The 18,334-nt window shown below is 48.4% G+C and overlaps 1 protein-coding gene across 2 annotated transcripts in view; it reads right to left on the minus strand.

The window, feature by feature from the left end:
* Positions 1 to 18,334, minus strand: part of recql4 (RecQ helicase-like 4) — a 70,389-nt gene that overhangs the window by 2,713 nt on the left and 49,342 nt on the right. For both annotated transcript variants that reach the window (XM_078426087.1, XM_078426095.1), the window contains exons 16-22: positions 16,774 to 17,051; positions 15,304 to 15,441; positions 13,698 to 13,875; positions 11,116 to 11,245; positions 9,871 to 10,046; positions 1,120 to 1,306; positions 357 to 507 (exon numbers count right to left, since the gene is read on the minus strand). In XM_078426087.1, the coding sequence (XP_078282213.1) occupies positions 357 to 507; positions 1,120 to 1,306; positions 9,871 to 10,046; positions 11,116 to 11,245; positions 13,698 to 13,875; positions 15,304 to 15,441; positions 16,774 to 17,051 (1,238 nt within the window). The remainder of the gene's footprint in view (positions 1 to 356; positions 508 to 1,119; positions 1,307 to 9,870; positions 10,047 to 11,115; positions 11,246 to 13,697; positions 13,876 to 15,303; positions 15,442 to 16,773; positions 17,052 to 18,334) is intronic.

The following is an 18,334-nucleotide window of genomic DNA, read 5'->3' on the forward strand; positions in this document are numbered from 1 at the left end:
TCATGTCATTGAAGTAGCAGTAGGCCATTCAACCCATCGCATCCACTCCGCCATTCAGTCATGGCTGATCTATCTTTCCTTGCTTCCAGCAGCATCAAAGGTTCATCGACTGGGACAAACACACACAAAGACAAATTATACATAAATTGCACGTGAATTTTTTGAAAGACGACCAACCAAAAAAACACCTTTGTCACCTCCTCAAGAAACTCGACCAAGTTGTGTCCAAAGCCATGCTGACTGTCCCATATTAACCCTGTAATGACCAGAACGGTGCAGAGCCCATCAATGGGCTGAACTAGCCTCCGCACATTTCCAGCCCAGGCAACACTCAAAAGCCAAGAATGGGCACCCACCTTCACCCTGTCTAAATCGTCCTCCTCTTCCTCTGGCTGATGATCCTGGTGGTTGTTCTGATTGAAATAGTCCTTCAGCAGCTGCTTTAACTGCAAGCTTTTCTCCACATCAACGGTGTCTGCACAGATGCTGCAGTTCTTAAAGGCCACGCTGGAGGGAGACACAAAGAGATGAAGAGGCCCGTGACATTAATTACACCACTTCACTGAATGTAACGCCAACCGTGAGGATCTGCACTGCACCACGGGCAGGTGAGAGCGAGGAGCTTCATCTGAAGAGCCCACTGTTGTAACACGCTGATTAGCACAGCTTGTTACAGCTAGTGGAGCTGCTGGCTCACAATCCTCCAACCCTGGGTCAATCCAGGCCTCAGAGCTTAGCCGCTTCACGTAGCACCCCCCGTTTATTGCATTCACCTCAGTGGCACGGTGGTAGAGTTGCTCCCGGCTTTGATCCCGAGCCCACATGCTGTCTGTATGGAGTTTGGTACATTCTCCCTGTGTCCGCATGGGTTTTCTCCAGTTTCCTCCCACATCCCAAAGATGTAGGTTAATTGGCTTTGATAAAAATTGTAAATTGTCTCTCGTGTGCAGGGTAGTGCTAGTGTACGGGGATCGCTGGTCCATGTTTCCGTGTGGTACCTCCTAAAACTAAAACTCAGCAGCACCCACCTGCCTGCCTGCCTGCCTCCCTCCCACCTACCTACCGCCAGCACTCGCTCATGTTACCCCCGCCTGCCTCATGGAGGAAGGCCACTCTCACCTGTGAAAAGACCTGAAGGAGGCTTTGAGGCGGAAGAGTCCAGACCTCTCGTGGGCCAGCACCCGCTGGTGCAGAAACTCACACAGGCCGTCCAGTTCCTCGTGGTCCAGATCTCCGTACGATCGGAAGTGGAAGGAGAGCTCCCCGAACTCCACCTGCACCCCACTCTTCCCGGTGCCCTGCATTCCTGGCAAGGCAGAGAGGAATAAGATTCAGATGCACCAGGACCAGAACAATGGAATTCTTATTTGCTGCAGCTTTACAGGCCCATTAACACAACAAATAAACATACAACAATGAATAATACAATAAATTATCAATAGAATTTGGTAACCAGATCATAATAGTGACAAGCAAAGTACATAGTGCAACCAAAACAAACTCCATAGTGATTTGGTACCGAGGTATGGATATGATTAGGGTTGGACACAGAATGCTGGAGTAACTCAGTGGGACAGGCAGCATCTCTGGAGAGAAGGAATGAGGATGTTTTGGGTCGAGACCCTTCTTCTTTCCCCCTCTGTGATTAGGGCAATGCAGGGTGGTTCAAGAGCCTGCTGGTTGGTGGGAAGAAGCTGTTCTTGAACCTGGAGGTCACGGTTCTCAAGCTCCTGTTCCTTCTTCCCGATGGTAGTGGCGATGAAGGGGGTGGTTGTTGTGATATTGCCTGGGACTACTTTGTGTATCCCAAGGACTACTTTGTTTGCATGTGCGGGAATGCGTATATTAGAGGTTGGTGTGATTGGGTGGTCACTCTGGATCCAGATGACCACGGAATAAACAGCCTGGAGTTGAGCTCCAGCATTGTAACCTTTTATACACGTGTACTTGTGGTCCGTCCAGAGTCACTAAAGGTACAACAGGTACCGGACCACGAAGTACAACATGGTGGCAGCGGTTTGGTGATTTGCCTAGAAAGGTAAAGAGAAACCCAAGCGGAAAAGGTTCACAAGTCATTAAAAAAAAATTTAAAAAATAAAAAAATTAAGTTTTTTGGTGAAAATTATACTACGAAAATAATTAAACTAGTGCCCTAGGGGAAAGAAACAGAAATAAAGAGTAGTTTCCAGCTCGTACGGGACGCTGGATTGCCTCTCGACAGGGCCTACCGTGTATGTGCACTTACCTGATCTGTAGTCAGCGCTGAGCTGCCGACGGGACGTTGCAAGCTGCTGAGGGAGGTGTGTGAAGGCCCACACCGACGACGACACCGTCACCGACAGGGACCGGTGAGACCCGACATCGCGGGGGAGTGCAGAGACCGGTGAGACCTGGCATCGCGGGGGAGTGCAGAGACCGGTGAGACCCGACATCGCGGGGGAGTTCGGCGACCGGAGGGACCGACCACCCACGGAGGCGCGACGACCGGTAAGGTCGAGGCACTGCATCCTTACCCAGGCGCGGCGACCGGTGAGTCGGGAAGGCCCTGGGCCCGAGGCAGCGGCAGCACGCGTCGACTGAGCAGCAGCGGCCGGGAGCACCTGTGGGCGGGGCCAACGCGCACCGCAGCCGAGGCCCGATCGCACCGCGGTTACAGCAGCTGGGAGCTGCATCGTTGCGAGCCCATCGTTGCGAGCCCATCGTTGCGAGGCAGACCATCGCAGTGGAGCAGCGACCTTCACCCATCTAGAGCCTACGATACGCTGATCTACACGGCCAGTCTGCTTCTTGAAGGGAAGATTTGGACATTGCTTTGTGTGCCTATCTGTGTGTAATACTGCAAGATTACTGTTTGCATTTGATACTATGGTATATGTATGTTTATTTCTGTGAATGCATATAGTGCTATAGATTTGCTGATAGCAAGGGTTGGGGTCCTGTGATACGGTTGTTTTTGGTTTTGTTTATAATTGTTCAAGTTACCGTGTTTCCGCCATATAGTGCAAATAATATGTCTCGGTTACCTGAAATGAACTGGCAAGTGCTGGACATCCCCACTGAGTTCTCCCTGTTCAAGGAAAGGTTGCAACTGTGCCTGGAAGACTTAGAAGTTGCATCGGAATCTAAGCAGGCCACGAAGATAAAAATCGCTTTGGGAGTGGAAGGACTTCGTCGTTTGAATGCGTCGGGTCTGAGTGTGGAGGATCGGAGCAAACCGGAGTGCATATGGGCATTTTTTGAGGACCAGCTGAGGACGAAGGTAAATTTCAGGGTCCACAGGTTGGAGTTGATGCGGTATCGCCAGAAGCCGGGGGAGTTGCTTGCTCAGTTTGTGACCCGGTGTCGCGAAAAAAGTCTCCAGTGTGACTTCACTGAGCAGGAGCTCACTGACAGAGTCATGGAGTTGGTAATCACGTCCACGCCCCATGAAGGTCTACAGCAAGAGCTTATACAGAAGCCTAAAGGTCACACCATTCCAGAGGTGCTTACGTTAGGCAGGCAGTATGAGGCCATTGCAGCAGGCAGACAGTGCATTGCAAATTTAGAGCCCGGGTCTAGCCATATTGATGCTGTCAAGACACGAGGGTCGACGAAACAGAAGTCGCAGGATGAGAGACAAAACCCTTGTGGCTACTGTGATTTGTTTCATAAGCCCAGGCAATGCCCGGCGTATCGCGACACATGCAAGAAGTGTGGCAAGAAAGGGCATTGGGCAAAATGCTGTAGGAATAAAGTGGATCCTGTGCGCCCATCTAAATGGTCCAGGGGCAAATACAAGCGATTTGACGAGGTGCAGCAGCAGCCCCCTGACGGTGATGCATCGTGCTGTGACAGTCAAGAGGAAGGATCGGATATGTCTTTCTATAATATCACCATTTCAGGTATGGACAGGATACCTCCAATGGGTGATGAGGCATTTGTGGTGTTGAACATCAAATGCCCGTCAATGAAGGGGCAACATCGACTGAAGGTGAAGATAGACACCGGGGCTGGAGGAAATACTCTTCCCCTTCGGATCATACGAGACATGTATCCCAATGACACATACAAGCAGCACCTACGACCATGCAAAGTCCGTTTGACAGCATATAATGGGACGGAAATCATATGTGTTGGAACTATATCCGTTTCGTGCCGATACCAAGGGTCGATGTGGTGTCCTCAGGAATTTTTCATGGTAGACGTGGCAGGATCCGCTGTCATAGGCCTCCCAGGTATTAAGCAACTCCAGGTTGTCACGATACATGCTATGGGAACAGAGGAGCACCCATCAGATGCTCGGAAGGAGCAAGACAGTTTCAACTCGGTGGGGGACCTAATGAAGAGGTGGCCTAATCAGTTTGATCGGATTGGCAACTTCAAGGGGCCAGCCACCCTTCATCTCAAGGAGCAGGCCACACCACACATTGATGCGCCAAGGAAATGTAATATCCATCTCAAAGACAAGTTGCGGGCTGAGTTGGGCAAGATGGAAGATGATGGAGTCATCCGAAAGGTGACTCACCATACGGACTGGTGCAGTTCAATAACCACATCCGTTAAGAAGGATGGGTCAATCAGGGTATGCCTAGACCCGAAGCGTTTGAATGCAAGTCACAAACGTTGCCCGCACAAGATCCAGACACTTGAGGAGATCAATCCGGCTTTTGCCAATGGGAAATTGTTCTCCAAACTCGATGCTAAAGCGGGTTATTGATCTGTCCGACTTGATGAGGCTAGCCAGGAACTTACCACGTTCCGCACGCCTTTTGGCAGGTATTGCTACAGGAGGTTGCCTTTCGGTTTGTCGGTAAGTCAGGATATATTCCAGCAGCGTATGGACACGATCATAGAACAGGTTCCTGGATGCGTCTGCATTGCGGATGATATTGTCATAGTGGGATCCACAGCGCAAGAACATGATTATAATCTACAGAAGCTGTTAGAGGCAGCGTCCCGGGAAGGACTAGCTTTCAACAGTGCTAAGTGTGTAGTGAAGGCTAACTCCATCAACTTCTTCGGGACAATGTATTCAGACACAAGCATTCGGCCAGATCTTGGTAAGGTGCAGGACATTCATAAGATGCCAACACCACAAGATAAGGAAGATTTACAACGGTTCCTGGGGATGATAAAATTTTTATCGCCCTACATCCCAAAGTATGCTGACCTGGTCGCCATTTTGAGGGATTTGCTGAAGAAAGATGTCCCATTCTTGTGGCAAGAAGACCACCAAACGGCGTTCTGTAACCTGAAGAGCTGCATACAGGGGGAATCTGTCCTCCAGTACTATCGCCCTGATGCTCCTGTCACCCTTGAGGTAGATGAGTCAATGAAAGGAGTGGGAGCATGCCTTTCGCAGGAAGGACGGCCTGTTGCGTACGCTTCGAAGGCACTGTCTTCATGCCAGTCCAACTACTCCAATATTGAACGCGAGACCCTTGCATTGGTTTTTGGCATCACAAGGTTTCATACATACCTATTTGGGCGGGATTTTAAGGTGCTGACTGATCACAAGCCTCTTGTCACTATCTGCGGCAAACCACTCACGAGTGCCCCACCCCGACTGCAGTGGTTGCTCATCAAGGTGCAAGGATACAACTTCACCATAGAGCACAGACCTGGGGCTGAGATGATCATTGCTGACACTCTCAGCAGGCTGCCCAATCCGGAGAAGACAGAGAGCATAGATCTCGATGTACATGTAGAGAGCATCTTCTTCGACAACATCGAGGACACGCTAGGTGTCGACTTGATACACTTCGGCAAACTCAAAAGGGTGGAGCTGCAGACAGAAACTTGTCGTGACCCTATACTGCATAGGGTTATGCAGTATGTCCATTCCGGATGGCCGGTGACCCTACAGGAGATACCTACCGACCTGCGGCCCTACTGGTCTTTTCGAGATGAGTTGGGCATGTCAAATGGGGCCATTTTCAAAGGACGGCAAGTAGTCATTCCTGAGTCGATGAGACAGGATGTATTGCAGCAACTTCATGTTGGCCACCAAGGCATTAAGACGAGACTTCTAGCGAGACAAATGGTATATTGGCCCAACATGAACCAACACATTGATGACCTTGTCCGAAGGTGTAGTCCGTGCCAGATGCACATGCCAGAGCAAATGAGGGAAACACTCATGCCACATGAGATACCAGTCACACCTTGGACCAAAATAGCAATGGACATGTTTGAAATTGACAACGTTCAATATCTTGTCATGGTGGATTACCATTCCAAGTTTCCGGTGGTGAACCGACTGACTAGCACCACGAGTGCCATGGTTGCTAATATGGTGACTGCAATGTTTGGTCTGCTAGGAGCACCGACGGAGATCATCTCCGACAATGGTCCACAATTTGTGGGTGAAGCTTTCCAGTCCATGTGCAAGCAATGGGGAATCACCCATACAACGTCCTCGCCTAGGTACCCTCAGTCGAATGGGCTGGCTGAGCGCATGGTACGAACGGTGAAGTCTGTTATCAAGAAGTCCTTGGCAACGGGACAGAGTGTAGCAGCAGCTTTACTCAACTTGCGCACTACACCGATTGATTCCAAGTTACCGTCACCGGCGGAGATGATGTTTGGAAGACAGATTCGGACGCCTCTCCCCACGAACCTTGACATGAACAAGGCATACGAAGGGCAGAGGACCTTTGAGCGACTTGAGGAGCGTAAGCAGAATATGAAGGCACAGTTTGACAGTTCGGTCAAGAGACATGACTTGTTGCCATTGCACGCTGGACAGAAGGTCCGGGTTCTGGATAAAGCGAATCAGGTCTGGGTTCCAGCAGAAGTGAGATCGGTCTGCGACGAACCCCAGTCAAGGTCTTACATTATTGAGACGCCGAATGGAAATCGGTTCAGGAGGAATCGAGTGCAGTTGAGAGATCTTCCACTGGAGAAGCCAGGGGTTGGTCCCCATTGTGTCCCCCCAGACAGCGATAGGGTTGAGACCCAATGTGAAGCGGAGGAACGACCGGCCCGTAATGATGATGGGGATTATGTGACACGCTCGGGACGTGCCAGTAAGAAACCTGCACGTTACCGTTGATATTTGTTAATGTTTTATGGTGTTTCAAAAAAACGTTTGTGTTTAGAGTTTGTTGTTACATATATATATATATATATATATATTTCTTTTATAAGACAAGGGGGATGTTGTGATATTGCCTGGGACTACTTTGTGTATCCCAAGGACTACTTTGTTTGCATGTGCGGGAATGCGTATATAAGAGGTTGGTGTGATTGGGTGGTCACTCTGGATCCAGATGACCACGGAATAAACAGCCTGGAATTGAGTTCCAGCATTGTAACCTTTTATACACGTGTACTTGTGGTCCGTCCAGAGTCAATAAAGGTACAACAGGTACCGGACCACGAAGTACAACAGTGGTGTGGGTCTTTGATGATATCGGCTGCCTCCTGTAGATCCCTTCGGGGAGGTTAGTACCCGTGATGGACCAGGCAGTGCCTGCCACTTTCTGCAGCCTCCTTTGTTCCTGGGCATTCGAGTGAGCATGCACAGCCCCGAGGGAGAAAGGCTGCGCTCGCTTTACTGCGAGGAAAGGAGCATATGAGAGACAGCGGCAGAGGACAGCAGCAAGGAACAGGTCCTGGGCTCGGGTACCGAGCCACAGTGATTTGTTTAGCATGCTATCCAAACTAATCAGATAATACTATACATCAACACAATAAAGTCAAACAAGTACAACAGGTAGAGAAAAGTGGAAACAACAGAGTGCAGAATATAGTTCTCAGCAAAGTAACGCACCGGTTTCATAGACAAAGTCCAATGGTCCGCAACAGGGTAGAGGTGAATTGGACAGCACCCTAGCTTATGGAAGGACTGTTCAGAAGCCTGATAACAGAGGGGAAGAAGCTGTTCCTGACGGGAACACAGCGAAGAAGAATTGATTGGGGTGGGATATTTTTGTTTATGTTGGCTGCTTTTCTGAGGCAACGTGAAGTGTAGATGGAGTCAATGGTAGGAAGCCTGGTCTGTGTGATCGACTGGGCTACATCTAAAACTCTGCGGTTTCTTGCTGTCCTGGGCAGAGCTGTTCCCAAACCAAGCTATGATGCAAACCGACAGTATGCTTTCTATGGTGCAATGTAGAAAGCTGTATGTGTCATTGGAGAGGCCATTACTCTTTGAGGAGACGGAAAGTGTTTAGCCTACACCTGTTGGAAGAGTGACAGGAGATCTCTTTGAAAGGTAGAAGACCACGAGATGGTTGCCGACAAACTGAAACGAGAGATTCATGACAAGGAATCCGGCGTTCAGGCCAGCGTGCAGGAATGCCTCAGTGCAGGGTTAGTCTCAGTGCTTAGCCCTCAGACCCACACAACCAGGTTCAGGAACAGCAAGACACAAGGAACTGTAGATGCCGGTTTACAAAATAATTCAAATAGTGCTGGAGTGGTGACATCTCGGATCAGGACCTTATTTCAGACATTTAGTGCCTGAAGAACTGCCCCAACCCAAAACGTTGCCTATCCATGTCTTCCAGAGATGCTGCCTGACCCACTGAGTTATTCCAGGAACAGCTACTTTCCTACAGCCATCAGGTTCTTGAACCGACCTGCTCAACCCAAATCAGTCTGAAGAAGGGTCTCGACCCGAAACGTCACCCATTCCTTCTCTCCTGAGATGCTGCCTGACCCGCTGAGATACTCCAGCATTTTGTGTCTACCTTCGATTTGAACCAGCATCTGCAGTTATTTTCCTGCTCAACCCAAATCCGACCTCAGCAAAGGAGCACTACGGACCACCCTTGCACCACCATGGACTTTTTTTTCCTCTAATTGTGTTTTGCACTGGTGTCTTGTTTTTTCTGGTGGTCTTCTTTTAGAAAATCTGTGTGCAATTTATGTACAACTTTATGTTTGTCTGGGTCTATGAGCCTGTGATGCTGCTGCAAGCAACGTTTTCATGATTTTCAAGATTTGAGAGGGAAAGATAGATCAGCCATGACTGAATGGCGGAGTAGACTCGATGGGTTGAACGGCCTACTTCTGCTCCTATGACTTATGAACTTCATTGTACCTGTGTCACAGTGTACTTGAGCAAACACAAAGTGCTGGAGTAACTCAGCGGGTCAGGCAGCATCTGCGGCGGGATTGGCTAGCCAAAGTTTCAGGTCGGGAGCCTATCCATTCCCCCCACAGAAGCTGCCTGACCAGCTGAGTTCCTCCAGCACATTGCGGTCTGCTCAAGAATCCAGCATCTGCAGTTCCTGGCGTCTCGAAGATATTCTCCATCCTGAAATAAGGATATCGTGGAACAAAGTCTCAGTATTATCCTAGTGGGTGGTGCAGCGGCAGAGTTGCTGCCTTAGGGCGCTTGCAGCGCCAGAGACCCGGGTTCAATCCCGAATACTGGTGCTGTCTGTTTGTACTTTCTACCCTTGATCGAGTGGGTTTTCTCCGAGATCTTTAGTTTCCTCCCACACTCCAAGACATACAAGATTGTAGGTTAATTGGCTTGGTATGTGTAAATTGTCCCTAGTGAGTGTAGGTTAGTGTTAATTTTAGTTTTTAGTTTAGATATACAGCACGGAAACAGGCCTGTTTGGCCCACCGGGTCCGCGCCGACCAGCGATCCCCACACATTAACACTATCCTACACCCACCAAGGACAATTATTTTTTACATTTACCAAGCCAATTAACCTACAAACCTGTACGTCTATGGGGTCTTTGGAGTGTGGGAGGAAACCGAAGATCTCGGAGAAAACCCACACAGGTCACGGGGAGAACGTACAAACTCGGTACAGACGGCACCCGTCGACGGGAACGAACGCGGGTCCGAAGGGCCTGTTTCCGTGCTGTATCTCAAAACTAAAGTAAACTAGAGTGCCCATGGGATGAACCTAAACTCAGTTGATACCTTGCTTGCACTGAGTCATCGTCCACTGCAGTCGCCTCAATTCTCGTTTGACAGGGATCAGCTCCCATCCCATTGAATCTGCCAGCTCCACCACATCAAACTCTATTGAACTGGAATGGGTGTGATCGATGCCGGACAAGCGCTCCTTTGCAAGGGCCACGGCCACCGGAGGGCATCTGCAAACAAAGATGTGACCATCACTTTCAGCCCACAGGCCTTCAGTTACTAAACAGTCGTTAAATGAAAGATGGAGTTCTTGAGGGACAAAGGAACATAAAACAAGCAAATTGTGATCGACTGAAGAAGGGTCTGGACCTGAAACGTCACGTATTCCTTTTCTCCAGAGATGCTGTTTGACCCACTGAGCTACTCCAGCTTTTTGTGTCAATGTTGCCTGGATTGGAGAACTCAGTTATGCAGAGATACTGGAGAGCCTGGGTGTGAGGGAGTCTGAGGGGAGATCTGATAGAAGTATATAAGATTATGAGAGACATGCATTGGATGAATGGTCAAAATCTTTTCCCCATGGTAAAGGGTTTCAACTGGTAGGGGTATCAATAACACCGGCATAGAGTTAAGGGAAGGAGTTTTCAAAGGGATCTGAGGGCTTTGTCTTTATATGGAGAGTAGTTGATATCTGGAATGGGCTGCCAGGGGTGGTGGTGGAATCAGATATCAGGAACTGCAGATCCTGGTTTACAAAAAGACATAGTGTTGGAGTAACTCAGGGGATCAGGCAGCACTTCTGGAGAACATGGATATGCGAAGTTTGGGGTTGAGACCCTTCTTCAGATTGACGAATCCAGACTTAAATAAGGTATAGCGGGATGTGGACATAATGCAGACAAATTGGATGTGTAGATGGGCAAAGAGGTCAATGTGCTTGAGTAGGGATGAAGGTCCATTTCTTTGCCTTTTCTTGTGAAAGACTCTCATTTGTCCACTTTTAAATCAATAATACTCAACTCTGCACGTCCTGCTAAGTCCAACAGGGGCTCTTTAGTCAGAGGGTGGTGAATCTGTGAAATTATTTGCCACAGAAGGCTGTGGAGGCTAAATCAGTGGATATTTTTAAGGCAGAGATAGATTCTTGATTAGTACAGGATTAGAGGGTATGGTGAGAAGGCAGGAGAACGGGGTTAGGAGGGAGAGATAGATCAGCCATGATTGAATGGCGGAGTAGACTTGATGGGCCGAATGGCCTAATTCCACTCCTATTCCTTACGACCTTACGACAATGTTTACCTTCTTGCCGTGAACCGGAGCTGTGTCGGCCCGTTGTAACAGGTGAGGCGACAGGTTGAATAGGTTGGGTGGATCAACTCAAGCCAGTGTTGGGCATGAAGCTCCAGGTAGCAGAGTAAAGTCTCAATTCCTGCAAAAGTGAACAGCCGTTAAGTATCCTGACTGGTTGTATTGTGGTCTGGTGAAGCAATTTCAATGCAAGAAGCTGCAGAGAGTGGTGGCAGAGAGTGGTGGATGCATCCCATCACGGGTACAGCCCTCCCCACCATCGAGAGCATCTACACCAGGCGCTGCCACAAGAAGGTGGCATCTATCATCAAGGATCCCCACCATACATGTCAGGCAGGAAGTCCACAATCCTGAAGTCCACACCACCAGGTTCAGAAACAGTATATATTCGTATATTTGATTGTATAGCAGTCTGTTCCAGAAATACATCCAAAACAGTACACGATAGCGCAACAATTTTACGCCCACCCTACTCACCATTCCCCTGCGGTCTCGATTGATCAAGTTTTGTTACATTTTAAAAGCAATTAACTTAATAAACTTTAATAAATGCGCTCCCCCCTCCCCCCCGCTGGGAGGACCGGCGTCCGTCCCGGCTTGCCCCGCGCCTGACCTTCCTCCCATGGTGCAGCGCGGCGGCAGAGGGTCAAACAAGATGGCCGTCGCCGCCGAGCTGCTGCTGCAGGAGAGGTTTGCACCCAACGGCTCCACGGCTCGTTCTGGCCGATGCGATGGCCGCCCGGGGCCGAGGTAAGTGGCTCCCTCTCCCCTTTCCTCTCCCCCCTCGCCCGCCCACAGCCCCGGGGGACACTCCCCAGCCAGCAACGGGTCGACGGATCATCAGTTGGGGGAGGGTTGCCGGGCCCGCAGGAGAGGCTTGCACCCAGTGGGGGTTGCCGGGCCTGCAGGAGAGGCTTGCACCCAACGGGTCCACTAGTATACTTAAAATTTGACTCAAGAAAATTGGGGTGGAATGATGAATGAAAAATCTGTTCTGAATGTCTCTAAAATGAAAAAAATAGGAAGCTAAATATAGTGGCTACAGAAAAATAAGTAATATATATTAGTAGTATTTCAATGACTAAACCATTGTACTGGATGCAAGGATAGAGTCAGGCTGATGGAATGGACAAACACTTAGCAGATGACACATAATCCAGCAAAATACAAAATGTTACCTGTCGACATGAAGAACAAGAGGGAATATGTTACTAAATCATGGGACACGACTTTAAAAGAATTGTTGAGGGTGGTCATGGTGCAGATAGATCATTCCAAGTAGCCGGGCAGGTTTTATGTGTCAAAGGCATCAGATGACAACGGGCTCAGCAAGGCAGTAGGGAAGGGAGAGGTGCAGATCACATGCAGTTGGATGGGATCAGTATGTATTGGCATCATGGTCGGCACAAACATTGTGGGCCGAAGGGCCTGTTTCTGTGCTGTACTGTTCTGTGTTCTATTAAGTGGAGACAAAGGGTAACAGCCAATTAATGTTTGGCTTATTTACTGCAGTCTGACAGATGGAGACAGGTTAAAGGTTCAATAAACTCAGTTATTGTTGGTTTGGCTAACAGACTCTTGAAGGCTTCTGAGTCTTGTGGAACCCACGTATTAGTTTGTTAAACCTGATAGAAGTATAGGGAGACCTGATAAAAGTATATAAAATTTTGAGAGGCATAGATAGGGTAGTGAGTCAGAACCCTTTATCCCGGGGAGGTAAAGATTGGGGGGCATTGTTTTAAGGTGAAAGTTTAAAGGAGATTTGCAGAGAAAGTTTTTTTTTAACCTAAAGGGTGGTGAGTGCCTGGCATGAGCTGCCGAGGATGGTGGTGGAATAAGATAAGACAGTGCCATTTAAGAGGTTTTTAGATAGGCACATGAATATGCAGAGAATGGAGGGATATGGATCTCGTGCAGAGTAGATTAAATCGGCATCATGTTCGGCACAGATATTGTGGGCTGAAGGGCGTGCACCTGTGCTGTGCAGTCCTATGTTTTAATCCAATGCTTTTGCCAGGTGAACTCAGGCTCACAAGTCATTCTTCATTCATTACCCTAGTCCCAACATTCCCCAGGGTCAGTTTTCTGCATTTAAAACATTTCCACAGTTTTGTATTCGACAGAGAAACAAACTGAGCTGTCCTGATTATGATCAGAGTTCTTCGCTGGTGATGAGATCTTTCACAGCAAGGGAGGTGTAAAAACTAGATGTTGTTCCCTAAAGTAATAAGTCCAGCTGCTTGCACAGTGGTGCAGCATTAGAGTTGCTGTCTTACAGCACTAGAGACCCGGATTCGATTCTGACTACACGTGCTGTCTGTACAGAGTTTGTATTTTCTCCCTGTAACCGCGTGGGTTTTCTCCGGGTGCTCTGGTTCCTCCGGGTGCTCTGGTTCACTCCCACAGTCAAAGACGTATAGGTTTGTAGGTTAATCTGCTTTGGTAAAATTATAAATTGTTCCTAGTGCACAGGATAGTGCAAGTGTACGAGGTGATCACTGGTCGACATGGACTTGATGGGCCAAAGGGCCTGTTTCCGTGCAGTGTCTCTAAAGTCTAAAGTAAAGTCTTACCTTCCTCCCGGATATCCAAGGTTTCCACAGTTTTCTGCATCGGCAGTGCTCGCTCGTGTCTGTGGCAGATCCTCGGAGGAGTCCTGTCTAATTCTTTGACGGTCTGAACTTCCTCATGAGGACCCTCTTCACATGGATCAGGGATCTCCATCATCTCATCATCTGCAATTTCCCCGCTCTGCAGGAGGAAATAAGATGCAGCCTTTTTCGCAGGGTAGGGGAGTCAAAATCAGGAGGGCACAGGTTGAGCGAGGGAAAGGATAATATTGAAAAGGGAACCTGAGGAGCAACTTCTTAACAGAAGACGTGGTGGAGGTAAGTAGAATTGCAGGAAGATACAAAATGCTGGAGTAACTCAGCAGGTCAGGCAGCATCTCAGGAGAGAAGGAATGGGTGACGTTTCGGGTCGAGACCCTTCTTCAGACTGATGTCAGGGGAGGGGGTGGGACAAAGATAGGATGTAGTCGGAGACAGGAAGACTAGTGGGAGAACTGGGAAGGGGGAGGGGACAGAGAGGGAAAGCAGGGACTATCTGAAGTCAGAGAAGTCAATGTTCATACAGCTGGGGTGTAAACTACCCAAGCAAAATATGAAGTGTTGTTCCTCCAATTTGCGCTGCGCCTCACTCTGTCCCTGCTTTCTCTCTCTATCCCCTCCCCCTTCCCAATTCTCCCACTAGTCTTCCTGTCTCTGACTACATTCTATCTTTGTCCCGACTGACCCGCTGAGTTCCAACATTTTGTGTCTATCTTCGGTGTAAAGCAGCATCCACAGTTCCTTCCTACACATAACAGGATGTGGAGCAGGTGCTGATATACAGAATTAGTAGAGATAAGTGCTTGATGGTCAGCAGAAGCATAGTGAGCTGAAGGGCCTGTTCCTGTGCTGTGCAATTATAACCGTACTCAAGTCTTTAGAGAATGACATGAACTCACAACTTTTAGCAAACGTGAACATTGAACCACCATTGAATCAGCAGACAGTACAGTTCAAAAATTCAGGATGGGCAAAAGTATTGGCCTTGTGTGTAAAAAAATGTCCTGATTACTTTTTTCAAAATTACTCATTCAAGGGATGTGGGCTTCACAGCTGAACCAGCATTTACTTTAGAGATAAAGATACAGAGTGGAAACAGGCCCTTCAGCCCACCGGGTCCACGCCGACCAGCGATCCCCGCACATTAACACTAACCTACACCCACTAGGGACAATTTTTACATTTACCAAGCTAATTAACCTACAAACCTGCACATGTTTGGAGTGTGGGAGGAAACCGAAGATCTCGGAGAAAACCCAGGCAGGTCACAGGGAGAACGTACAAACTCCGTGCAGACGGCGCCCGTAGTCTGGATGGAACCTGGGTCTCCGGCGCTGCATTCACTGCAAGGCAGCAACTCTACCGCTGCACCACCGTGACTGCCCTTTAATTGCCCTTGAGAAGCTGGTGGTGGTGAGCAGACCTTTTGAACCACTGCAGTCAGTCATCGAGGTGCAGAAATACCCACCATGCGTTGCATAATTTGTCCAGTTTCTGCACTTTATTATTCTTGCCCAAGACATAGGAGCAGAACTATCACCCAATTGCTGCAAGCAGATTGTTGACTTACACTGACGATGTCTTTCTGTTTCTGATAGATTTCACGGCACTTGCAGGGAGGGAATACTTTCTGGACCAGTTTTTTGATGGCGTAATAATCCATGGTGTCAGCATAGATGTGTCTTCGCAGTTCGTTCATATCCCCACCCTGTGCAAAAGATATTGATCAGCATGGCTCAGTTGTTAACACTTTACTGGTAAAAATGCACCCGTGTGCAGGAAGCTGCAGCCGCAACCTTTTTCAATTTCAAGGCAGGTTTTTATTGGTACTCAAGATGGACACTTCAACACATTGCCTCTGCTGGGAAGTCAAAGTAGGACTTTCACAGTGAACAGCAGGGGCGGCACGGTGGCGCGGCAGTTGAGTTGCTGCCTTACAGCGCCAGAGACCCGGGTTCTATCCTGACAATGGGTGCTGTCTCTACGGAGTTTGTACGTTCTCCCTGCAACCTCGTGGGTTTTCTCCCAGTGCTCCGGTTTCCCTCCACATTCCAAAGACGTGCGGGTTTGAAGATTAATTGGCTTTTGTAAATTGTGCAGCATAGAACTAGTGCAGGATTGTTGGTTGGTGGACCAAGCGCAGATAAGTGGGACTAGGGTAGCTGGGACATTGTTGGCCGGTGTGGGCAAGTTGGACCAAAGGACCTGTTTCCACTCTGTATCACACTATGACACTATGGTATGGACTTGGTGGGCCGAAAAGTCTGTTTCCATTTGTATCTCCAAACTAAACTAAGCTAAGTGGGAACCTTGGTGTATAAAAATCTCCCTCCCCCTCTCCATCTCACTCTCTCATGTTTTTTCCAATTTATATAAATCCATGCCCTCTGATTACATGCCATCATCATGATGGAAACAGTTTCACCTTGTGTGTTGTCAAACTCTCCATGATTTTGAGTACTTCTATTAAATATCCCCTTTACCTTTTTGTTTTTGGTCAATATTAGAGAATCTGGACACCCTTATCTATGGTTCTTCTACGGTTAAACGCAGTTTAGTTTAGAGATACATCGTGGAAACAGGCCCTTTGGCCCAACTTGCCCACACTGGCCAGCAATGTCCCAGCTACCCTAGTCCCACTTGTCTGCGCTTGGTCCACCAAACAACAATCCTGCACTAGTTCTATGCTGCACAATTTACAAAAGCCAATTAATCTACAAACCCGCACGTCTTTGGAATGTGGAGGGAAACCGGAGCACTGGGAGAAAACCCACGAAGTCGCAAGGAGAACGTACAAACTCCGTACAGACAGCACCCCTACAGACAGACATTTCGCACATTAACACTATCCTACACCCACTAGGATCAATTTTTACATTTACCAAGCCAATCAACCTACAAACTTACTTTTATTTATCTCCTAGTTCCTGGTTCATCTCCAGTAAATCCAAATAATAATCTGTCGATTCACTGACACCCAAGGAGCCTGCTGAATAAGGGGAGGGGAACAGAGTTTTCGCAAGCTCAGTCAGCTCCTCACCTCTGGGTCGAGGAAGAGGTGGCAATGGGCTGGCTTCCCGTCTCTTCCTGCGCGGCCAATCTCCTGCACGTAGCTCTCGAAGCCCTTTGGCATGTTGTAGTGAATGATCCCCCGGACGTCAGCCTTGTCCAACCCCATGCCGAAGGCAACGGTGGCCACCACCACTCGCAGTTGCCCGCTCATGAAGTTGTTCTGGATTCTCCTTCGCTCGCTTGCAGACATCCCAGCGTGGTAGCAGTCGGCGATCCACTTTAAAGGCTGCCTCACCTTCTTCCTGGCTTGGAGGGTATTGAAAAACAAAAGATTAAAATAAGGAAAACTGTCTACGCAAAACCTTCACTGAAACAAAAATAATGTGCGCCAATATATTTTTCCAATGGCATTAATGGCAAAACACAGAAACCACAAAATCGGAGCCTTTCCTTAAGATTTTGTATCACGTTACTGAATTCCAGCTCTCTCCCATTAGGGGCTATGCCTTTTGAGTCTAGAAATATATCAAACTCCTTAAATTTGAAGTGCTGGAGGAATTCAGGAGAGTTGCCAAGAGAACTTAGGGATGACAATCTTTCGAGTCAGGAACCTTCTTCAGACTAATCTGAAGCGGCACGGTAGCGCAGCGGTAGAGTTGCTGCTTTACAGCGAATGCAGCGCCGGAGACTCAGGTTCGATCCTGACTACGGAGTTTGCACGTTCTCCCCGTGACCTGCGTGGGTTTTCTCCGAGATCTTCGGTTTCCTCCCACACTCCAAAGACGTACAGGTATGTAGGTTAATTGACTGGGTAAATGTAAAAATTGTCCCTAGTGTGTGTAAGATAGTGTTAGTGTGCGGGGATCGCTGGGCGGCGCGGACTTGGTGGGCCGAAAAGGCCTGTTTCCGCGCTGTATCTGAAATATGAAATATGAAAAATAAATATGAAAATAATCCAAACCTGACATGTCATCTGTCTATTCCCTCTGCAGAGACTGCTTGACCCGCTGAATTCCTCCAGCACTTTGTGTTTGCTCAAGGTATCAGCACCTTCAGTTTCATGATGTCTCCTTCTTAAACAACTAAGTTTCTCCTGCCTTCTGTGTGAGAGAATGCCATAGGTCTACCAGCCTCTGATCAAAGACATTTCTCATCTCTGTCCTAATCGCTTTACCCCTGTATTCTGAGGTTGCTTCATCTTTGTTCAAAGACTGCTCAAAATAATTTCATCCCCTCTCAGCCCCTGCCTGGAGATTTTCTCTGCTGGATTCTAAGTGGACTCCAAAGACGTACAGGTATGTAGGTTAATTGGCTTGGTAAATGTAAAAATTGTCCCAAGTGTGTGTAGTATAGTGTTAACATGCGGGGACCCGGTGGGCCTGTTTCCACGCAGTATTTCTAAACTAAACTAAATGAACGAGAACCCAAACAGAATTTTTGAACAACGCAAGGTTTACACCGTGTAGGAACTACAGATGCTGGGTTATTCCAAAGATAGACACAAGTGCTGGAGTAACTCAGCAGGTCAGGCAGCATCTCTGGAGAAAAAGGATAGGTGGTCTTGCAGGTCGGAATCCTTCTTCAGGCTG

Source organism: Rhinoraja longicauda, chromosome 2 (genome assembly GCF_053455715.1).
Source record: "Rhinoraja longicauda isolate Sanriku21f chromosome 2, sRhiLon1.1, whole genome shotgun sequence".
In the NCBI taxonomy this organism is placed as follows: domain Eukaryota; kingdom Metazoa; phylum Chordata; class Chondrichthyes; order Rajiformes; family Arhynchobatidae; genus Rhinoraja; species Rhinoraja longicauda.